The sequence below is a fragment of the Schistocerca serialis genome, chromosome 3 (assembly GCF_023864345.2).
Source record: "Schistocerca serialis cubense isolate TAMUIC-IGC-003099 chromosome 3, iqSchSeri2.2, whole genome shotgun sequence".
NCBI lineage: Eukaryota > Metazoa > Arthropoda > Insecta > Orthoptera > Acrididae > Schistocerca > Schistocerca serialis.
In genome coordinates, this window is record NC_064640.1 from 322,893,681 (window position 1) to 322,918,451 (window position 24,771).

Genomic DNA, 24,771 nt, shown 5'->3' on the forward strand with positions numbered 1-24,771 from the left:
AGGATATCCTGTCAAAAGCCCCCAAGAACAGGATGATACGTGTATCGGGAAGCGAACTGACCTCAGGTGAACTTCACTCTGCAGTGAAGTGTGTGCTGATTTGAAATATCCTGGAAAATTAAAACTACGTGCCGGACGGGGCCGGGACTCGAATCCAGATGAAACTTCAAATCAGCGCACATTCCTCTTCAGAGTGAAAACGCTTTGGACCCTAGACTGTGTCCAACTGATTACTCCGTAATATCCTTTACCCGGCAAAGCTAGTTCCACAAGGTGTGCACGAGAACCTCTCTGAAGTTTGGAAAGTAGGAGACAAGTAACGGCGGAAGTAAAATTGTGAGTACGAGCCACAAATCGTGCCTGGATATTTCAGTCGGTAAAACAATTTCACCCTACAGACAAAGGTTTCGGGTTTGAGTCCCAATTCGGAACATAGTTTTAATCTTTCATGAAGATTCAAGGATATAGAATACTCTCCAAACCAGAGCTGTAGAACTACTGTAGGCTACCTTACACTATTGTAAATAAGCGTAGACTACAGTATCTATTCCAGCAGCTGTGCTCATTTAAGGTCGTACATGTATTACCTGTACGTTAGGTGTGTTACATACCTACCGAATGTTACCTCATAACTAACACTTTCTATACGTATGCGATCAGTGTGTTACTAGAGTCCCCTAAAAAGCAAAAGCGATGAGCCGTATAAAACTGCGTAAGGATATACACTCCTGGAAATGGAAACAAAGAACACATTGACACCGGTGTGTCAGACCCACCATACTTGCTCCGGACACTGCGAGAGGGCTGTACAAGCAATGATCACACGCACGGCACAGCGGACACACCAGGAACCGCGGTGTTGGCCGTCGAATGGCGCTAGCTGCGCAGCATTTGTGCACCGCCGCCGTCAGTGTCAGCCAGTTTGCCGTGGCATGCGGAGCTCCATCGCAGTCTTTAACACTGGTAGCATGCCGCGACAGCGTGGACGTGAACCGTATGTGCAGTTGACGGACTTTGAGCGAGGGCGTATAGTGGGCATGCGGGAGGCCGGGTGGACGTACCGCCGAATTGCTCAACACGTGGGGCGTGAGGTCTCCACGGTACATCGATGTTGTCGCCAGTGGTCGGCGGAAGGTGCACGTGCCCGTCGACCTGGGACCGGACCGCAGCGACGCACGGATGCACGCCAAGACCGTAGGATCCTACGCAGTGCCGTAGGGGACCAAACCGCCACTTCCCAGCAAATTAGGGACACTGTTGCTCCTGGGGTATCGGCGAGGACCATTCGCAACCGTCTCCATGAAGCTGGGCTACGGTCCCGCACACGGTTAGGCCGTCTTCCGCTCACGCCCCAACATCGTGCAGCCCGCCTCCAGTGGTGTCGCGACAGGCGTGAATGGAAGGACGAATGGAGACGTGTCGTCTTCAGCGATGAGAGTCGCTTGTGCCTTGGTGCCCATGATGGTCGTATGCGTGTTTGGCGCCGTGCAGGTGAGCGCCACAATCAGGGCTGCATACGACCGAGGCAAACAGGGCCAACACCTGGCATCATGGTGTGGGGAGCGATCTCCTACACTGGCCGTACACCACTGGTGATCGTCGAGGGGACACTGAATAGTGCACGGTACATCCAAACCGTCATCGAACCCATCGTTCTACCATTCCTAGACCGGCAAGGGAACTTGCTGTTCCAACAGGACAATGCACGTCCGCATGTATCCCGTGCCACCCAACGTGCTCTAGAAGGTGTAAGTCAACTACCCTGGCCAGCAAGATCTCCGGATCTGTCCCCCATTGAGCATGTTTGGGACTGGATGAAGCGTCGTCTCACGCGGTCTGCACGTCCAGCACGAACGCTGGTCCAACTGAGGCGCCAGGTGGAAATGGCATGGCAAGCCGTTCCACAGGACTACATCCAGCATCTCTACGATCGTCTCCATGGGAGAACAGCAGCCTGCATTGCTGCGAAAGGTGGATATACACTGTACTAGTGCCGACATTGTGCATGCTCTGTTGCCTGTGTCTATGTGCCTGTGGTTCTGTCAGTGTGATCATGTGATGTATCTGACCCCAGGAATGTGTCAATAAAGTTTCCCTTTCCTGGGACAATGAATTCACGGTGTTCTTATTTCAATTTCCAGGAGTGTATAATTGGCCGTGTAACGTACCGAACATTTTTGCTCTGCTTAGTTGTCTTCCTGTATATTACTTAAAAATAAACAATATTTATAGAAAAATTGAGACTGTCAATGTTTAGTTCGAAAACTGTTCATTTGTAACATGAAACAGAGGAATGAATAAAACAGTACAGATTTATCGTATAGCGATAGGAAACGCAATTTCCTCGATATTGCTTCAATACTTCGCCGAACTTATGTAAAACACGTTTTTAATCTTCACATTTATCAATAATTAGAGGAAACTCTTGCCTTTGATCATGATGAAGAACGCCCTATTGAGTACATATAGTGCATGAAAACTGCCTTGCACTTTTGTTACATAAAGGTGCAGAAGTTATGAGAGCAAATAATGCTTGTTACTTATAAAATGCAATCTTTACTTTGTAAGGATATAAAATACACAATGGACTAACACTGAATGGTGTGCGGTTCGAATGTTATGCAAAACAATCGAGAAACCGAAGAGAAGTCATCGGCTAGCAGTTTCTCTCTTACACATTCATTTATGTTTCTTTCCCTACCAATGCTACCAATACTTCCGGTGGTGCTACCATTTGTTACGTATGTAGTATGTAGTGTACCAACCGCCACTAACCGTAGCGCAACTCTGCTCAAAATACATAAACCCTTAAGCACTACGAAGAACGTTGCTACCTGTGTGTGCGAGCACCAGTGTTCTAATGTAGCAGGAAATGGTAAAATCGATTCGAAAAGGACAGTTTTTGAGGCAAGCGATCGTAAGGAGTTACCCGCAACAAGTGGCTACTAGTGTTAATTCTGCGGATAAAGGAAATGTTAGTTTACAAGCAGGGGTCGTCTCGATGATTCTGACACTGGACGCTGCTGTGAGAGCTCTGTCACTGCGCCACTGACAGTGTAATGCACAAGCGAACAAGGAGCAAACTGGCGACCTCGCGAGATTTGTGGTAAGGTCTGTGTTGACCAGCAGACAGCTGGTCGAGGAGTAGCTAGGACTGAAGGTTGGTTACCGAGGACGTTTATATTCTTAGAACTTTTAGCGGTTAACATCTTGTAAGATATCTACCGGTTGGGGCAAATAAAAATGGCCCGGACGAGTGGATCCGATTGGACGTGAATGACTGCATCTAGCCAAACCCCGTGACCCGCGTGCGCCCGCCAGGTGATCCACACCGGTTCAGAGCGTACTGCGGGCAGCGTGAGTGTGAGTGGAGCACTGCAAAGGGGACGATGGTGAGAAGCAGGTGTCCGTTGTGGTTAGTTATGTGACAACAAAGTCGTGGAAACGGTGTGCTCAGTTGTTTTCTGAGAGGTTTAACGATGTCAAATTGCCACCGAAGAGTGCAAAGCAACGCTTAGTCCGAAAATGGCGTCAGACTGGATCTGTTTTAACAAGTCAAAAAACATTCCGAAACATGCCCGCACACAAGAAAATATGGCTTCAGTTCACCAGAAAATTCTTCAGAGTCCTACGAAATCAACTAGACGCCTGTCGCAAGAGACCGGCATATCACGTCGATCATGCGGACGAATACTCCACATGGACCTGCACGTGCATCTTGTTCATGCATTAAAACCAATAGATACTCCTCAGTGCCTCCATATCTGTGGGTGGCTGTTCACTCAGTTAACAATGAATTGCTTGGACATGGATCTGTTCTTTATGTCTGATGAATCACCTGAGTTCTTATGTCAATTCACAGAATCGCAGGTTCTGGGCAGCTGAGAGACCGCATAATATCCACGAAACACCATCGAATGATCAGAAGGTTGGGGTTTGGTGTGCAGCGCCTGCAGCTGTGTTATTGGTCCAATTTTCTTTTTATCAGAAACACGTTACACGGCCAAAATTTTGAAACCATTTATGGCAGCATTAATTAGGAGGACTTCCAACAGGATAGAGCAGCTGCCCATACGGGATGCCGATCCTTGTAGCGTGGAGGCCGAGCGGTTCTAGGCGCTACATTCTGGAACCGCGCGACCGCTACAGTCGCATGTTCGAACCCTGTCTCGGGCATGGATGTGTGTGATGTCCTTAGGTTAGTTAGGTTTAAGTAGTTCTAAGGTCTACAGGACTGATGACATCAGCAGTTAAGTCCGATAGTGCTCAGAGCTATTTTTTTATCCTTGTAGCACAATTACACAATCTTCACGCCTGACAGAGTTGTTAGCAGACAGCAGTCTGGTCGCGGCCCTTGCTGGCCACCCGGATCACTTGATCCGTCAGAACTGCAGTAGAACATTTCGGATGAGATCGTAGCAAATCGAGCATCGGCCCATCTTCAGCAACTTGCTGACCAGAGCACAAAAGTGCCAAGAAATGAATGATGATCACTTTCAACACCTGCTATAGTCAGGTTATTAGCGTATTTCCTATCCTCCGCTGTGTATCCCGATACTCTGTTCTTTGGGCCACTTCTATTTGCTCCATCCTGTATACCAAACTGAGAAAGCACCAAGGATGATGCATTGACGTACATAGAAACAGAGCTAGTTCCGATTTTGATACTTTATTATAATTGTGATTTTTTTCCTCTGTAGTGTAAGTAACAGAGCTTTGATTTTCAAAGCTCGTAATGTGCTATGGTTCTTGATAACTTTAGAAGTCTTTCTCTCTCACAAACCTGTAAGCAGCTTTCTTCATTAACATTTCCTGTGACTGCCAAGTGAAAATTCAGCACGCTGTAGTATCCCTAACATAACCAATGCAAGTACTAGGACAACCTGCATATCATTCCACTCTGCATTGTTGCCACATGTATCCAAGATCGAGGCGATCACATCATCCAAGATGGCGTCGTGTAGACCTGGGAACAGCGCATAACGTCATCGAAGATGGCGGCCATGACATCATTCAAGATGGCGGGAAGTTTGAATTTTGGCGGGAAAGGGCCACTCCCGCCTCCCCAGAAAATCGACAAAAAGTTCAAATTCCAACAGGATAATGCACCATACCTCGGTTATCTCTACTAAGCAAAGAAAATGGCCGGAAGAAAGGTCACTTGGGCTAACCTAAGTCATCCGACCACCACTTCAATTTTACGAGCTGGCGCCAAGTTTGAATTTTGGTGGGAAGATAGGTCACTTGGGGTTTCGCTGCTGGCGCGAAAGAAAGGGCACCTGTACTAACCCGACCTCCTCCTAAGGATTCGTGGGAAAAAGTACTTGTCCCTATTTTTAAACAATTTCATGCATGTGTGTTTGCCACTGGGTCCAGAGCCCAACTGACTTAGTACATTTCGTCGCCGCCAGAGGATGCTACCGTGACGTCAGGTCCTGACGCAAGTTCAGTTATTCAAGATGGCTGCATACATTTTGTTCGCCATGTGCTCTAGGACACAGCCACTGCACGATCCCATTACGTAATCCAAGACCGTCTGCTCTCTCTCTCACAAGTTTATAGTCTGCCGGCCGCTGCGGCCGAGCGGTTCTAGGCACTTCAGTCTGGAACCGCGCCACCGCTACGACCGCAGGTTCGAATCCTGCCTCAGACATGGATATGTGTGATGACCTTAGGTTAGTTAGGTTTAAGTAGTTCTACGTCTAGGGGACTGATGACCTCAGATGATAAGTCCCATAGTGCTCAGAACCATTTAAAGCATTTTTATAGCGGGATACATGGCACATGTGCGGCCAGCGAGCGCGCGACTGATAACGTCACAGCCCCCAGTCGGCACGTTCATACTCCTGCCACACAGTCTTCTGCAAATATCCTAACCAAACTAACTGAACACATGTTGCACCCACATCACTCATCTGATGCATCAATTACGTAAGTACTTAATTCCAATTCAATCATAATTATATTCAATAACTGAATGTACCATTTCTATATTCAATGATCAAATTGGAAGTTCCACATTTTGCCACTACGACCACAGTGTTCTTTCATGATGTAGCACCCCCCACCCCTAGAATCCTGCTCTCCTATTGGCTACTGCATTAGTCACGTGATTCAACTTCATAGAACCAAGGACTTGGAATCAATTTTCGAGAATGCCGCAATTATCGCCAATGCCACACCCTCCTGGACTTGGAATGAAATAGTTAAAGTCGGCACCACGATCCTCAAAAGAATGCCACATCCCCCTACCAGCCCATGTTGTCCGGCTAACGTGCATAGTGCATTACATAATCCAAGATGGTGGGACGAGATGGCGGGAAAATGACTCTATTATGGACATAAATTTTTATTTTGCAATCAATCTCTCCACCACGAGATCTAGACTCCAACTGACCTAGTACACATTGTTGCCAACAGAGGGTACTGTCATCCCTCCTGTGACCTAATCCAGGATGCTGGTCTGCAGGGGTAAAATGGCGCGAAAATGACTCAGACTGCGCTGGGGTGCAGGGGAGAGTAAGGAGGGAGTGCTCTCTATTTACTTTTGAACATGGTATCTAGGGATGGAGGACATTTATCACACTGACTCAAAACACTCGCCGTGTTGTGTTTGGGACACAATACACAGTCTGCAGACACAAACAACTCCTAATTTTCCCAAATAATTTCAGTACAGACCTGAAGACTGCTCCTAAATAATGCTGCACAATTACGTGTAGACACGCTCAGTACTCGTAAACTGTCCAAATAGCGCATGGCGCAGCTCACAGGCCCGCTCGCAAAATAATACAAACAACGTACACAGACACTGCCCCCTCTCCACTAGAGCACACAGGAGGTTAGCGGCAACCCCTGCCAAGTGACACGACCGTCAGCTGTCAAATTACACACAGGTGCCTTCAGGCATGAGGCGGCAGCATCCCTTTTCATATTTGACACCAGTGAAATTTCTGTCGCAATACGTGGTCACCTAGACGCCGATGATGATGCGATCCGATGGGAGCGAAGACTTATTTACATAGCGAGGACACTCCAAGCTGAGCCGCACGCGTGTGTGGTTGACGTGAATGGGCGGGAGTGCAGACGCGAGCCGCCGCCGGACGCAGGTAAAAGCGGCTTCTATTTTCGAGTACACATTTACTGTTATATACCGACGTCACACAACTGTTGTTACAGCACATGGCTTTGAAAAAAAAAAAAAAAAAGACAAGTCAACCTCCCAGGAAGTGTATAGCTTCTCTAGTCATGTCATAACATAAACCATATTAACTTTACATTGCAATATATACAAATTTTACACAACGTAAGCCACACTAACCACGATAACTACGTAATATCGCCTATAAAAATCATCCCTTTCTTGTTCTTCTTATGTTTCTGCTATTACATCACGGCACTTTCAAATCTGTTACTATACATCGATAAGGAGTGCTAAGCTCCTCGACATGGATGCATCTCGAGATGGGTGAGGACTCGTAAAGCCCCATTAATTCACGAGAGGTGGAGTGTAGCGGTCTTCTTCTACTCGGTTCCAGGTTAATTCGCTAATGGTTTGTCAATGACAATGTGAGGAGACTCTTTCACTCTCTAATTTTACCCTAAGACAGTGAGAATGCTCTGTGACTCCCATACGCAGAGAGATACATCGAAAATTAAACACTATGCTCGAGGTGATAGAAATTGTGGAGTGCTGTCTCATATACTTTGATGATTTATGTGTTCAAGAATTAACACTGAATGGATGTACTGCACAGTCATCTATCCACATTTGCACTGATACCCGCAACGTGAAGAAGGAGTGGTTTAACTATGATGTTGAAATTGGGGGAAGATGCTGTTACATCACTGGCTGGTGTTGAAGTTACTGGAAAATTGTTCGTGCTATCAACTGTGATGCTTATTATTACAGTAAATGGATGTTGTGTTTTCCATTCCATCCGCGCTTTGGTTACCACATAATTATTGACTCATATTGCTTGTTTCAGTTGGGGAAAAGTTTTGGTAGATGGACAGTAACTTCTGGGGTGAATAGCGCCGAAACAGCGATCGTGTACATGAGTGCAATATGAGGAATCAGTCGAAATGGAAAGCAGAGTCATGAGCTATTCCGTCAGTGTGAGAGACGAGTATGAATGTAGAGCTCGTGAATCGCCTACGGACTGTAGTTTGGAGAGCTACGCCAACACGGGAAAACTCTTCCACTTTGCCTTTATGGTAACTGTCTTATTTAAAATAAACCGATGTGTGACGTGTTATGCTATCCGCCGTACGATCCGCGTGTGTTGAAAGCAGGAAGGGTATGATGTTAGGAGCGCTGGGAAGAGTGCATTCGGCGTTATATTCGTACACAGGTTGTGTTAGGGTAAGAATTTCCGTGCTAGCGTTAACTATTTCTGGGACACAATACAATTCCCGAGAGGTCGACTTGGCTCATTTTTTTTATGTGATGTAAGAATAACATTGGGAACATTTTAGATGGCGAGTCGCCATGCAGACGTTTCGCAGTAAGGTGTCAGTGATGCTGGGGCGGGTACTCATCTTGTATGTTCCGTTAGGGGAGAGCAGGCTGCTCTATCCTATCATCAGCGGTAAAGACAAGTGCCACCTTGAGTTGTCTCGCGTATGGGGTCTGCGCCTTGGAGTTGTGTGACGTCGGTATATAATAGTAAATGTGTACTCGAAAATAGAAGCCGCTTTCACCTGCGTCCGGTGGCGGCTCGCGTCTGCACTCCCGCCCATTCACGTCGGCTGCGTCGACCACACGTGTATGCGGCTCAGCTTGGAGTGTCCTCGCTTTGTAAATAAGTTTTCGCTCCCATCCGACCGCGCCATCATCGGCGTCTAAGTGACCACGTATTGCGATAGGAATTTCTCTGGTGTCAAGCATGAAAAGGGATGTTGCCACCCCATACCCGAAGGCACCTGTGTGTAGTTTGACAGCTGACGGTCGCGTCACTTTGCAAGGGTTGCCGCTACCTCCTATGTGCTCTAGTGGAGAGGGGGCGGTGTCTGCGTACGTTGTTTAAATTCTTTTGTGAGCGGGCCTGTGGGCTGCGCCATGCGCTATTTGGCCAGTTTACGAGTACTGAGCGTGTCTACAAGTAACTGTGCTGTATTACTTAGGAGCAGTCTGCAGGTCTGTACTGAAATTGTTTGGGAAAATTAGGAGTTGTTTGCGTCTGCAGACTGTGTACTGTGAACCGAAGCACAACATGGCGAGCGTTTTGCATCAGTATGATAAATATACTCCATCCCTAAATAAAATGTTCAAAAGTAAATAGAGAGCACTCCTTCCTTAGTTTCCCCTGCAGCCCACCGCAGTCTGAGTCATTCTTGCGCCATTTTATACCTGCAGACCAGCATCTTGGATTAGGTCACAGGAGGGATGAAAGTACCCTCTGTTGGCAATAACGTGTACTAGGTCAGTTGGAGTCTATATATCGTGGTGGAGAGATTGATTGAAAAATAAAAATTTATGTCTATAATAGAGACAAACTTTTTCCCGCCATCTCGCTCCACCATCTAGTATTACGTAATGCACTATGCACCTTAGTGCACGTTAGCCGGACAACATGGGCTGGTAGGGGGACGTGGCGGTCTGTTGAAAATCGTGGTGGAGACTTCAACTATTTCATTCCAAGTCCAGGGAGGTGTGGCATTGGCGATAATTGTGGCATTCTCGAAAATTGATTCCAAGTCCTTGGCTCTATGAAGTTGAATCACGTGACTAATGCAGTTGCCAGTAGGAGAGCAGCATTCTAGGGGTGGGGGGTGCTACATCATGAAAGAACACTGTGGTCGTAGTGGCAAAATGTGGAACTTCCAATTTGATCATTGAATATAGAAATGGTACATTCAGTTATTGAATATAATTATGATTGAATTGGAATTAACTACTTACGTAATTGATGCATCAGATGAGCGATGTGGGTGTAACATGTGTTCAGTTAGTTTGGTTAGGATATTTGTAGAAGACTGTGTGGCAGGAGTATGAACGTGCTGGCTGGGGCTGTGACGTCATCAGTCGCACTTGCTGGCCATACACGCGCCGCTTATCCCTCTGTAAACATGTGTGAGAGAAAGAGAAGACAAACTTGGCTTACCTATCTTCCCATCAAAATTCAAATTTGGCGCCAGTTCGTAGGATGATGTGCCGGTCGGGTGACTTAGTTTAGCCCCAGTGACCTTTCTTCCCGCTATTTTCTTTGCTTAGTAGAGATAACCGCGATGTGGTTCATTATCCTGTTTGAATTTGAACTTCGCGCCGATTTTCTGGGGTAGGGGGCATGGCACTTTCCTGCCAAAATTCAAACTTCCCGCCATCTTGAATGACGTCATGGCCGCCATATTAGATGACGTCAATCGCTGTTGCCAAATCTACACGAAGCCATCTTGGATGTCGTCATCGCCGCTATCTTGGATACATGTGGCAACAATGCAGAGTGAAATGATCACAAGTTGTCCCAATACTAACGCAAAGCCAGCGAAAAATTTCCAATATGATTTGTCAGCGTGTAATTTTCTTAATTATAGTTGAGGTAAATAAGGAGAAAACAAACCATTCTTCTCCCATTAGTGTGTTAGAAGCAAAGCAGCCATCGTGGTTGACAATTAGAATTTGCTGATATGACATGAAGAATATGTAACATATTTATACACTTACAGAACTGGTGGCGTTGGCGTCACTGTATAATGTTGGGCTGGCGGCAGCTGACGATGTGAAGACGAATGTGACATTGTGAATTTGGCTCGTCGTTTGTAATCCCACGTCGAGTACATTGACTATCATGTTGTCGGTTGTAATAGCAATCCTGTCGTGCTGACCAAGAAGTGCGTAACTGGTGTACTTATCTACGAGCTTCACTATACTCTGAGACACTGTCCCATTAGCGTCTGCCGTTTGAAGGACGCTTTCGTTCACATTCATGAGGTTGCTGATCACCAACACCATGCTCTCTGCAATCTGTAAAGGAGAAAGAACCAAACTTTAGACCTGCTTGCTGCTAGAAAAGGTTCAGATTCGTAACATGAGAAATTTACAGTCCTGATAGAATAAAGTTGCTTGCCGCACCAAGGCTTGGCTTTCAGGGACGACGTTCAACTATAGAAGGTGGGCAGTGAGGCATATACATAAGACTGAGCAGGTAAAGCGTTATCACAGTGGAATAACTGACCGGGTTGGAGTCATGGTCAGCTACACAGTTTTAATGTTTTAGGGAGATCAGCTTCGGTGAACCAAAGATCTTCGCAATCGGCAAGTTTTACAGAAAAACATCGAGAAAGAAACCAGGAAATACCAGAGGTCTTAATCTATCAAGACTAAGCATTAGACAGCGTCAGCGCAGGAAATTTAGAGAGGTATGATAAAGAAGGTAGTGCCTGGAAAGTATGTACGCCTCAAACAAGACACGTATGACAAAGCAAGAACGAGGGTAAAAAACAATGTAGACTTGACAGAATGGGTACCAGTTAGAGCTGATTTGCATCAGGAATCTTCCACCAGTCCTCACATAGTTGATTTAATTATGTATATTCTGCTATAGAGCATTAGATACTAAGCCCTGTGAAACATGATGCTTGCAAATGATATCATTTGGTGCAGCATTAGCAACCAGATAATGTGGAGGACTGGAGACGGGAATTGGAGAACAGAGGGTAAAGTGAAAACGGATGTCGGTGTGTGTGGGGAGCGAGAAATGTAGAACAGTCTTAATCAACGGGGAGATTTCAAAGGGAATAGATTTCTTTAAGTACCTCAGGTGAACTGTGGCAAGTAAAGGAAACCTGGGTCCTAAGATAGATCCCAGGGTGTAAACTGGATACAGGAGACGGAAAGGAATTTTTAAAATTGTTGACAGAAATCTGAAGGTCAAAACCAAAGGAAGACTGTATAAGAAACTCGTCATATCTGATTTGCTGCACGGAGTGTAGACATTGCCAACTGCTAGAAAACAGTACAGGAGGCTGTTTTTAGAAGAGACGAAGATCTTGAGATGGATGTACGACGTCAGCAGAATTAACAGTAAACTGAATTGAAAAAATCCTTGGAAGTTTAAAAGAAGAAATGTATTCGCAGTTGGGAATACGAGTAGACTTCAGCTACACAGTTTATTAGTAACATATGAAAATTTGTGGTTGGCCGGGAACCTAACACGGATTTCCTGCTTATTGCGAGCAATCGCCTTACCACTTAGACTATCCGAGCACGTTACCTGGACTGACACAAATTTCCATAAGTCACATACCTATCTATTTATTCTCTCATAGATTATTAATTCATTTGCCCACACTCGCACATCTCGTGATTGCCATACAGATTTTCGAACCAAGACAATGACAAGTCATAGACTCTCGATGTCATTTTCGTTGCCGGCCCTTCTTCGCTTTATATATATATATATATATATATATATATATATATATATATATATATATATATATAGATTTGACCAGCACGGGAATCACGAGATGTGCGACTGTGTAAATGAATTAATAATCTGTAAGAATATGTAGGCGTGTGACATGTGGAAGTTTGAATCGGTCCGGGTAGCGTTCTCGGATAGCCTAAGTGATGAGGCAATCGCTCGCGATAAATGGGAAATACGGGTTAGAATCCTGGTCTGGCAGAGATTTAAAAAAAAAAAATGGTTCAAATGGCTCTGAGCACTATGGGACTCAACTGCTGAGGTCATTAGTCCCCTAGAACTTAGAACTAGTTAAACCTAACTAACCTAAGGACATCACAAACATCCATGCCCGAGGCAGGATTCGAACCTGCGACCGTAGCGGTCTTGCGGTTCCAGACTGCAGCGCCTTTAACCGCACGGCCACTTCGGCCGGCCAGAGATTTTCATATGTCAAATTAAGTAGCACATCTATACCTATTACAGTTACGCTGAACTCCAGGAATAAATTTCAATTATTTATTATTGTCATGGCGTGTTTAGGCATGTAATACTATTCTGCAGTTCGTCTGTTTCACAGTGTGCTATGCAATGTCCTTCAGACTTGCGTGTATGTCTGAAGGACATTGCACAGTGCACTGTAAAACACAGAGACTGCAAAGTGGCTTAAAAGTTATTGAGGTTCCAAGGAGCTTCAGAGTAAAGGGGCCCAGCGGTATGAACATGCCCTGAGAAGAGACGCATAGTCGAAAAAGACTGATGTAGAGGTTGGAGAAGGTTCCAGGGACAGAGAAAGACCAAAGAAAAAGTGGACTGACTGTGTTAGAGAGGTCAGAAGCGAGAAATAATTGAAGGACGGTAACGCACAGGATAGAGTTAAATTGGAGAAACTTACCAGGAACATTGACCATGTATAAGGCACGAAACTACACGCCAGAAGAATAAGTATTGATTAACAATTTCCTGTCAAATGGAAGCTTCAATTAGGAAACATTGCTATCTATGAAAATTGCCCTTTATCGAAATCACAGTTATCTGTGTAGTTTTACTTTCATCGTACACGTCTCAATAACTTTGCTTCATATTCGCTCTGTAGTTACGGATTCCTGTACTTTTCGTATACGAAGGTGTTTCGAAACTTCAACGATAAACTTTCAGAAAGACTACGCCACATTTCGCTGGTTCATAATAAGGAACACAGACATTTTAACCTGTCATTTATGAGCCATTTCATTATTAAAGAGGACTGATCTTGAATGGCAACACACTATTGTCAGTACTTAATTAGCTGTTTTTCTGCTCTAAAGCTTTCAGTGTGTCTTGTGTGTTGTTACTGTTACTGGGTACATGAGAGGTTCTGGGTTCCGTGTGGACTGCTATTTTTGAACTCACTGCAATAATTGGCTAAAATTTACAGACGCGCGAAATTTGGCACGGACTTCAATGCGAGATGCCTTTAATGGGTTCCACAACGAAACATTGTCTCGAAATTTGGTAGAAAATCCGAAGAAATTGTGGTCGTATGTAAAGTACACAAGCGGCAAGACGCAGTCAATACCTTCGCCGCGCAGTGCCGATAGTACTGTTACCGACGACTGTGCCGCTAAAGCGGAGTTATTGAACGCAGTTTTCCGAAATTCCTTCACCAGGGAAGACGAATGGAATGTTCCAGAATTTGAAACACGAACAGCTGCTAGCTTGAGTTTCTTAGAAGTAGATACCTTAGGGGTTGCGAAGCAACTCAAATCGCTTGATACGGGCAAGTCTTCAGGTCTAGATTGTATACCAATTAGGTTCCTTTCAGATTACGCTGATACAATAGCTCCCTACTTAGCAATCATATACAACCGCTCGCTCACCGATAGATCTGTACCTACAGATTGGAAAATTGCGCAGGTCGCACCAGTGTTTAAGAAGGGTAGTAAGAGTAATCCATCGAACTACAGACCTATATCATTGACGTCGGTTTGCAGTAGGGTTTTGGAGCATATACTGTATTCAAACATTATACCTCGAAGGGAACGATCTATTGATACGTAATCAGCATGGTTTCAGAAAACATCGTTCTTGTGCAAGGCAGCTAGCTCTTTATTCGCACAAAGCAATGGCCGCTATCGACAGTGGATCTCAAGTTGATTCCTTATTTCTAGATTTCCGGAAAGCTTTTGACACTGTTCCTCACAAGCGACTTCCAATCAAGCTGCGGGCCTATGGGGTATCGTCTGTTGTGCGACTGGATTCGTTATTTCCTGTCAGGAAGGTCGCAGTTCGTAGTAATAGACGGCAAATCATCGAGTAAAACTGAAGTGATATCAGCTGTTCACCAGGGAAGCGTCCTGGGACCTCTGCTGTTCCTGATCTATATAAATGACCTGGGTGACAGTCTGAGCAGTTCTCTTAGGTTGTTCGCAGATGATGCTGTAATTTACCGTGTAGTAAGGTCATCCGAAGACCAGTATCAGTTGCAAAGCGATTTAGAGAAGATTGCTGTATGGTGTGGCAGGTGGCAGTTGACGCTAAATAACGAAAAGTGCGAGGTGATACACATGAGTTCCAAAAGAAATCCGTTGGAATTCGATTAATCGATAAATAGTACAATTCTCAAGGCTGTCAATTCAACTAAGTACCTGGGTGTTAAAATTACGAACAATTTCAGTTGGAAAGACAACATAGATAATATTGTGGGGAAGGCGAGCCAAAGGTTGTGTTTCATTGGCAGGACACTTAGAAGATGCAACAAGTCCACTAAAGAGACAGCTTACACTACACTCGTTCGTCCTCTGTTAGAATATTGCTGTGCGGTGTGGGACCGTTACCAGGTGAGATAGACGGAGGACATCGAAAGGGTGCAAGAAAGGGCAGCTCGTTTTGTATTATCACGTAATAGGGGAGAGAGTGTGGCAGATACGATACGCGAGTTGGGATGGAAGTCACTAAAGCAAAGACGCATTTCGTCGCGGCGAGATCTATTTACGAAATTTCAGTCACCAACTTTCTCTTCCGAATGCGAAAATATTTTGTTGAGCCCAACCTACATAGGTAGGAATGATCATCAAAATAAAATAAGAGAAATCAGAGCTCGAACAGAAAGGTTTAGGTGTTCGTTTTTCCCGCGCGCTGTTCGTGAGTGGAATGGTAGAGAGATAGTATGATTGTGGTTCGATGAACCCTCTGCCAAGCACTTAAATGTGAATTGCAGAGTAATCATGTAGATGTAGATGAATTATGTTCTATGGTGGGGAGATGGGCAATAGAAGAGACGCTAGTTGTTTCTGTGAAAATCGGTGTCCTAGAACAAATATACCTTCACTGTACTTGACTATGTCTTCCAGAAAAAGAGAATCGTCACCCTGAACTGTATAATTGTAATACGAGAACTATGTATTGTCAGAAAACCTCCATATGTTGCTATAATAATGAAGCTCTAATCAGTATTGTTGCTATGGGAATAGGTTACGTAAGAACATTACACACTTTTGAACCCATATGCTTTAACTTTCCGATAGTTAAAATAACTTATAAGAGCAAAGCAGGATTCATGTGCAAATCAATAACATCTGTGCGCGGGAGGTGGCATCATTAACTTTTTAAAGAAGAAACTACTGCATCATTTCGATAGGAGGTGCGAAATCGAGAGGTGTTGGAGCCTATACTTTGTGAAAGTGGTACAGGTGCATAACGTACTCCTACCTTCATTAAAAAAGCTAATGATTCTGTTTTATACACACGAACACACGTATTATTCAATGATGAAGTCTACTTCGGTCGTGTATGCTATTTTAACTACTGGAAAAGTTAAAGCACAGATGAACTCAGCAGAAACTACTAACTGCAATAGCTTCCGATTCTAGCATAACGGTTCCAGAGACAGTTTCAATTCTGATGCGCGATCTCAGCTGTCAGCTCTGGGGGACATTGGACAGATCAGTAGAACCTTTATGTGGCTAGCACGTGCATCTGATTGAACGAGCCTTGATGCTATCTCTGCGGGTATGTCAAGAGCGTGGTGTACATTAGTCAGATTGCAATCAGAATCGAACTGACTGTCAGATTGAATGACGCAAATTACGATATGACACAGAACCCCGCTGCTCTCGATACAGTTGGGCAGCTACTGTTTCGAAGTGTTTCAGGACACTGTGTTTAAATATCTGTTGTAAATTTATCGAAAAATACCTCGAATAATACGAAATTTACCTAAAATTGTTGTTATTTCTTGTCAGAAACTTATGGAGGCCTCTTGCACATGACTCATAAACGACGAGCTAAAAATAATACGGTCCGTAATAATAAAAATTTATCCTCTATACCTATGATTAATCTATCGTTCCTATAAACTCCTGAGTGAGGTTATAGATCGTTTTGTGGTATAATACACTAAACAATTTGAGGTAACATAGGTAATTAGTTTATAGAATGAATCTAAATTTAGCACGTTCTTCCTCGTGTTGCAAATTGCTGTTAACTTTCAATTGGTTTGTGGTGTTGATATAAATGGCAAAGACGTTACTGTATTTCAGAATGTGTCACTTTATTTGTTAAGATCATCTGCAGGGGCTAATACTGTGATGTATAAGACGGAAATTGTCCTAGCTGGCACGAAACAGAAACCACCAGCACCTATACAGAAAAAAAAACCTGATCTCAAATTATGCCTCTAAAAGCAGAAAGTGGTGTTAAATGTTACAAATGATCTTAACCATATGAGAAACATTTTTTCTAAACTATATATATATAACTGACAGTATAAGGACTAATAAAGTCTGGGTTTGTTATATCCTTTCCAATATAGGCAACTGACAGAATGTTCCAAAATACTCAAAATACTCAATATATAACCCCGCGTGTACTGGGTGAACCGGGAATCCATCAACAAAATTGGAGCTTGTTGAGGGATATTTTGTGAGTATTTTTTAAATTTCAATTCATTGGCTTTAGAGTCGTGCCCATTGAGCCCTCTCAGTAACGCAAAAGCAATTCGATAGCGTATTGGAGACGATTTTCATATCAGTTACGACGATGCAAAACGTGAGGACAACACAGCACCCAGTTCTACAGCGGAGAATTATGAGTATTTTGATATGAGAGACCCGCGGTCTTCGGTGGCTTGTTACAGACTAATTACGCTTCATTTGATTTCTTCTCCCACTCATCTTTGTATTTGGTAGAGTGAAAATACCTGTACAACAGTGTTAATGTCGGCATTATAGCGACCTCTTCAGTTGACGAATCGAGTGTGAACAGTGAAATCTGATTCGCTGTATGATATCTTTCCTAGTTCTTTGTGTTGTTTTTGCTAAGGACAGTACTCTGTTTTTCTCACGTGTTGTTAAACATAACTGAAAGTGCAATAAACGTGAGATGTGCTAACCAGTCTCGAAACACTCAGTATAGAGTCATAGCTAACCAAACAAACAAATCCTATGGTGCTAACCCCGTGAAGTGAGTTCGACGTTAATTCGGAACGTTCGGCAGTGCAGGATCAAAGACGTCAACCTCCGCTGCAAGCAACGGCTACAAATATGAGCATCCGCCGTCGAGCACACAAAACATGCAGCAAACCGAAGGAAATCCGACAAATGATGAATCAGAGTACCTCTGTCAATCAGAGTACCTCACACAGCAAAGAAGGCGGGAATCAGCCACGTAAAATTGCCACCATTCTGGCCGACAAGACCAGAATTGAGGTTTATGCAAGCCGAAAGCATTTTTGAACAGCACGGCATCAGGGATAGCGTGGTCAGATTTCATTGCATAGTTGCTCACTTCAACGGAACTCAAACTGTGCATGCTGAAGAAGAGTAGCATTAAAAGATTGTATAATTCGACTATTGGCATTGATGCCAGAGTTTCGGGCTCAAAAGTTATTATAGGTGATGAAAATTAGGGGATAAGTCCCCCAAGCAGTTTTGAAGGGCCTTATGACACTGGAAGGAAACGATTTGCTGTCTGAGAATTCTATTCGCATACTATGGCTTTAGAGGCTACCTCTTTACATTCGCACAGTTTTGGTGGTAAACACTGAGATGCCTTTCAGCGTTCTAGCAGATAAAGTTGAGGCCATTCTAAACAATCTGAAAAACAGTGTTTCCAGCGCAGTGGCACACGACAACATTGGGGACGGACCGAAGAACGAATGACGGAGGCGTGACAGCTCAGTGGACCTGGACAGTGATCCACGCTGCGCCGCTCGTGCACAAGTAAACAAGTTTCAAGCCTGGCGCCCACTAAGAAACTGAAATCATGTCCGAACTGTTTTCGTGCCCACTCACGGGACAGTTGCCCATCCCGTGAAGCACAGTGTTATTTTTGTAATAAGAAAGGACATATGCAAGCTGTGCGTAGTAAGAGAAACTCTAATTCACAACCTGTCTCCCGTTCGCATGACTCGCGTGGGCGTCGCCGCAACGGAAACCACCGTGATCATGATTCACATCAGCCTATGGACGTTAACGTCATTTATTCACAGCCTTCTGCTTCACGTGCTTCTACAGCTCGTCGTGTGAATAAACAAGTTTTGCTAGACACTTCCTCTCTCATTTAGCGTGGTGCGAGGAAACTTTTTGTGACTGTGAACATTTGTGGACGATCTGTTCGCATGCAGCTGGACACTGGTACATCAGTTTCTTTACTGAACAGATCAACGTATGACTGTCTTGGTTCGTTCCCACTTCGTTGTTCACATTCCACGCTGACTGCATTTACTGGACAGGAAAAATCAGTGCTCTGCGTGTGTAGTTTGCAAGCCATGTATGGTGCAACGACACGTACAGTATCTTTCCATGTGCTCCGCTCTAGTGATGCTACGAACATTTTTGGCATTGACACATTTGAACTTTTTGGCCTCGCAATTCAGGTCAGTATATTTTACATCAACGCTAGTGACCATGCAGACTGTGTTGCCGCACGATGCGATGATTTTGCTGAACTCTTATCTGATGGCCTTGGTTGTGCCACAGACTTAGCAGCGCATGTTGTAGTTAAAGATAATGCCATGCCTATTTTCCAGCGCGCACGCCTGGTATCGCACGCACTGCACGACACCGTAGCTGCTAAACTTAAGCATTTGAAAAACAGTGGTGTCATTGAACCTGTTTCTGCTTCACACTGGGCTTCGCCTATAGTGTGTGTGAAAAAACCAAACGGTCATCTCCATAGTTGTGCTGACTTTAAGTCTACAGTAAATCCCCGGACAGTGGTCGCTACGTTTCCCTTATCATGTCCTGAAGGCATTTTTGATAAGCTTGGTACGAGAAAATTCTTTTCCATGACTGACTTGCTGGACGCATACTTTCAGATTCCGCTCGACGAACAGTCACAGCGCTATTTTGTGATCAACACCCACCTCGGATTGTTCAAGTGTCGCCGCCTTCCGTTCGGTTGTGCTTTGGCTCCTGCTATTTTTCAGTCTTAATGCAGCAGTTGTGTGCCGCTGTCCCTGGTTGTTCCAATTATCTGGACGATATTGCCATATCAGGTCGCACCCCTGACGAACATTTGCAGAATTTGCGTGCCTTATTTACTGTACTTTTGCAGGCAGGACTCAAGTGTTACAGAGAAAAGGGCAATTTTTTTCAAACTGAGATTCAGTATTTAGGACATATGATTAATGTACAGGGTATCCTCCCCTCGCCGTCACATCTCAGTGCGATTAGAGACTTGCCAGCACCCAGGAACTTGAAAGAACTTCAGTCTGTGTTGGGCAAAATTACGTATTATGTTCGGTTTATCCCCAATGCAGCGCAGATTGCAGCACCTTTGCATCGCTTTAGGTGTAAGAACGTTCCTTTTGTTTGGTCTTTGGAATGTGACGCTGCTTTCCACAAGCTCAAATCTGAGTTGTTGAGTGATCGCTGTTTGATTCCTTTCGATCCCTTCAAACCAGTTGATTTGGCTGTCGATGCATCTTCTCACGGCATCGAAGTGGTTCTCTTGCACCGCATTAATTCTGTCGATCACCCTATCGCTTCTGCGCCTAAGTTGCTCAATTCTGCCCAGCAAAACTATTCTCAAATCTAGAATGAAGCTTTAGCTATTGTCTATGGAGTGGCCAAGTTTCATGATTTGTTGTAAGGTCGCAAGTTCTATTTGGTCACCGACCATAAGCCTTTGACGTTGCAGCCCGTGCTGCACAAAAACTACGACGTTGGTCTTTATTTTTGTCTAACTACAATTACGAAATTTTGTTTTTGCCTACGGCCCAGCATGGCAATGCCGATAGTCTGTCTCATCTGCCTACTGGTCTTGACGAAGTGTTTGATTCTTCCGAATTATCTTACATGTTCATTGATTCGCAAGATAGGGATTTCGCTAATGGTTTTCCGGCGGATTTTCGTCGTATTGCTTCCGCGACAGCCGCCGATGCGTCTTTGCTGATTCTTTTGCAGTATGTTTGTACTCAATGGCCTCCGTCTGCTAAGCAGATTCGTGATCCCCTTGTTTGACGTTACTTTGCGCAACGTCACAACTTGGCTGTACACCACGGTGTTATTTTGTTACGAACTGACAATAATCAGTCTTGTGTGGTTGTACCTCTTCATTGTAGTCGGAAATCCTCCGATTACTGCACGCTGGTCATTGCGGTATTGAGCCGTGGTAAAAATTGCTGTTTTGAAGAGCCCGCCACAGTGCGTAGTGTGAAGCAGTCGCCCTCCGTTTCTGGCGGTGGCGCCGCTGTGGCAATCGCAGCTTTGGTGTCTCCCTCTGGTGGGAAAGGGGAAAGGTTGCCTGTTCACGTGCATTTAAGGGGCACTATGAGCTCGCCATGGGATCAGTCACTCGTCTCCAGCTTGCTAGTCTGTCTCTCGTCCGCATTTCTTAGGCAGTTAGTGGCTATCTGTCGTTCGGAGTGCTAGTATGTCTGTCGTTCGGATCAACCTTTAAAGCCGGCAAAATGAGTGTCTTTCCACTCCGCCAGTAAGAGAACTCAGCGAGTGGTCGCCCGGTCGGGGCTTAGTTCATGCATCTGAGTCTGCCCGTTAGGCCGCCAGTCTGCTCGAGTTTCTCAGGCAATGGTCATTGGCGGTTGGATCGATCGATTGGTCGGACCGTCTTGAGCGTCGGCGCATGTGAGGTCGCCACGTGAGTCGAGTGAGCTGCGGCGTATAGCGAGGGGTAGTGACTTCGCGGTCGACACGAGAACAACAGGAGTCAACCCACGACATAAGTCTGGCCGGTGCGAGCTGCGACGCTGTCAGAGGGGAGACCGGCGCGCCTTCCTGCGTCCGTTGAAGTGGCTGGCAGCGGACGGTTCGGGAGAGCGATTTGGGGGTGCTGCGCCAGGTCTTCTCGAGAAATCGCAGTTTAGTAGAAGTTAAGTGATTGGTGATATGTTGTTTGATTTACTCTTGTTAAATTCTACTTGTTTTCTTGGTGAGGTCACCAGCCGTTTTGCTTTGGGGTCGTCCCACCATTCTTCTCCGTTTGCCCACCCGCGGGAAGGTGGTTGTTTATAAATTGGGTGGTCGGTTTTTCCCTTGTGGAGTAGGGGTGGGTTAGAGCAACCTACGGTTCGGGTTATTCGGTAATCTCCCTATCAATCTACCGTACGTTAGTAGCTGCCTCTGTCATGTTTGTTGGATTTGGTGTGTTAACGAATTTATTGCTTGGAGTGTAATGGCCTAATACCTGAAATACACTCCTGGAAATGGAAAAAAGAACACATTGACACCGGTGTGTCAGACCCACCATACTTGCTCCGGACACTGCGAGAGGGCTGTACAAGCAATGATCACACGCACGGCACAGCGGACACACCAGGAACCGCGGTGTTGGCCGTCGAATGGCGCTAGCTGCGCAGCATTTGTGCACCGCCGCCGTCAGTGTCAGCCAGTTTGCCGTGGCATACGGAGCTCCATCGCAGTCTTTAACACTGGTAGCATGCCGCGACAGCGTGGACGTGAACCGTATGTGCAGTTGACGGACTTTGAGCGAGGGCGTATAGTGGGCATGCGGGAGGCCGGGTGGACGTACCGCCGAATTGCTCAACACGTGGGGCGTGAGGTCTCCACAGTACATCGATGTTGTCGCCAGTGGTCGGCGGAAGGTGCACGTGCCCGTCGACCTGGGACCGGACCGCAGCGACGCACGGATGCACGCCAAGACCGTAGGATCCTACGCAGTGCCGTAGGGGACCGCACCGCCACTTCCCAGCAAATTAGGGACACTGTTGCTCCTGGGGTATCGGCGAGGACCATTAGCAACCGTCTCCATGAAGCTGGGCTACGGTCCCGCACACGGTTAGGCCGTCTTCCGCTCACGCCCCAACATCGTGCAGCCCGCCTCCAGTGGTGTCGCGACAGGCGTGAATGGAAGGACGAATGGAGACGTGTCGTCTTCAGCGATGAGAGTCGCTTGTGCCTTGGTGCCAATGATGGTCGTATGCGTGTTTGGCGCCGTGCAGGTGAGCGCCACAATCAGGACTGCATACGACCGAGGCACACAGGGCCAACACCCGGCATCATGGTGTGGGGAGCGATCTCCTACACTGGCCGTACACCACTGGTGATCGTCGAGGGGACACTGAATAGTGCACGGTACATCCAAACCGTCATCGAACCCATCGTTCTACCATTCCTAGACCGGCAAGGGAACTTGCTGTTCCAACAGGACAATGCACGTCCGCATGTATCCCGTGCCACCCAACGTGCTCTAGAAGGTGTAAGTCAACTACCCTGGCCAGCAAGATCTCCGGATCTGTCCCCCATTGAGCATGTTTGGGACTGGATGAAGCGTCGTCTCACGCGGTCTGCACGTCCAGCACGAACGCTGGTCCAACTGAGGCGCCAGGTGTAAATGGCATGGCAAGCCGTTCCACAGGACTACATCCAGCATCTCTACGATCGTCTCCATGGGAGAATAGCAGCCTGCACTGCTGCGAAAGGTGGATATACACTCTACTAGTGCCGACATTGTGCATGCTCTGTTGCCTGTGTCTATGTGCCTGTGGTTCTGTCAGTGTGATCATGTGATGTATCTGACCCCAGGAATGTGTCAATAAAGTTTCCCCTTCCTGGGACAATGAATTCACGGTGTTCTTATTTCAATTTCCAGGAGTGTATGTTTTGATCTTTGGAAACTTTGATATTATTGCCTATGATCTTGAGAGGCGGTATCTGTGTACTGTAGAGCATCATAACTATTATTTAGCCAACCTTGTAGAATTTTATATAAGATTGCATTTCATGGGCTTTTATTTAAATGATCATTTCAGTATTTAAAGTTGCCACCCTTTCACCGTAAGACTTGTGTTAGAAGTTAAAATCAAGTTGCACCTTCATTGGCACGGTTAATATTTTAATTGTTAGTGTTTTGTACCATTTCCATCCCTCCTACGGGGGTTGCATAGTTTGTGTGCTTGTGTAAATTGTTGAAACTCTTAGTTTAAAGTAATCTGGTGTGTTGCAGATTTGCAGCAGTGTAGTCTTTCAGAGGCGGTTGTGAGCGATCGTAACTATGGCTGTGTCAAAAGGGAGCGGCAAGGTTCTCTGCCCGAAAGCTCGTACAGTCAAAACTTGTTTCTTTCTGCCTCTGAATAAATTGTAAGTTTGATATTTAGAGGCTGTTTTCTGATTATAATTTTAAATCTGTTTCTTTTAAAAAAAGCTTTTAGGCACTATTAAAGTGAATAAAGTTCCCATTTGTTAAAAGGAACTTGGTTATGATTTCATCAGTTACTCCCTGGCAACTACTTCCATGCTTACATAGTGTGATTAAATGTGTTAATGTTCTTGATGAATCGTTAGTAAATAAAATAAATTCTTAGCAATATTCTTTGAAAATAAATCACGGTTCAGGTATAGTGCGGACAAAGCAATTAGCGCGTTGTCACTACACTCGGGTCGGCATTGATAAACAAATTGACAATTTGCTTGCTAATTGTCGCTCTTGTGCAGAGCATCAGTCTGCTCCCCACCAGCGCTTCTTTGCGTGGCTGACTCCTACTGCGCCTTGGCAGCGCGTTCATGTTGATTTTGCGGGTTCTTTCTAGGACACCAGCTGGTTGATAGTTATTGATGCGTACAACAACTGTCCTTTTTGTTGTGCCTATGCCTTCTGCTACATCTGCCAGTACTAATCAGACTTTGATGTCTATTTTTTGCATTGATGGTCTTCATGAAGTTATTGTCTCCGACAATGGCCCCCAATTTGTGTCCTCCAAGTTTGAAACGTTCTGTGCTGCTAATGGCATTCGCTGTCTGACCTCAGCCCCGTTCCACCACCAGTCGAACGGCGAGGCTGAACGCTTTGTGTGTACATTTAAGTCACAGATGAGCAAGTTGCGCGCCACGCACTCTCGTGAGCGCGCGCTCTGGACTCTCCTTGCTTCCTATCGCTCCCAGTGGCGCGGCACCCGTCCCCCAAC

General features: G+C 45.5%; 1 protein-coding gene across 1 annotated transcript in view; it reads right to left on the reverse strand.

Moving 5' to 3' along the window:
- Window positions 1–24,771, reverse strand: part of LOC126470807 (uncharacterized) — a 495,505-nt gene that overhangs the window by 92,466 nt on the left and 378,268 nt on the right. The window contains exon 16 of the mRNA XM_050098819.1: window positions 10,667–10,966. Within this exon, the coding sequence (XP_049954776.1) occupies window positions 10,667–10,966 (300 nt within the window). The remainder of the gene's footprint in view (window positions 1–10,666; window positions 10,967–24,771) is intronic.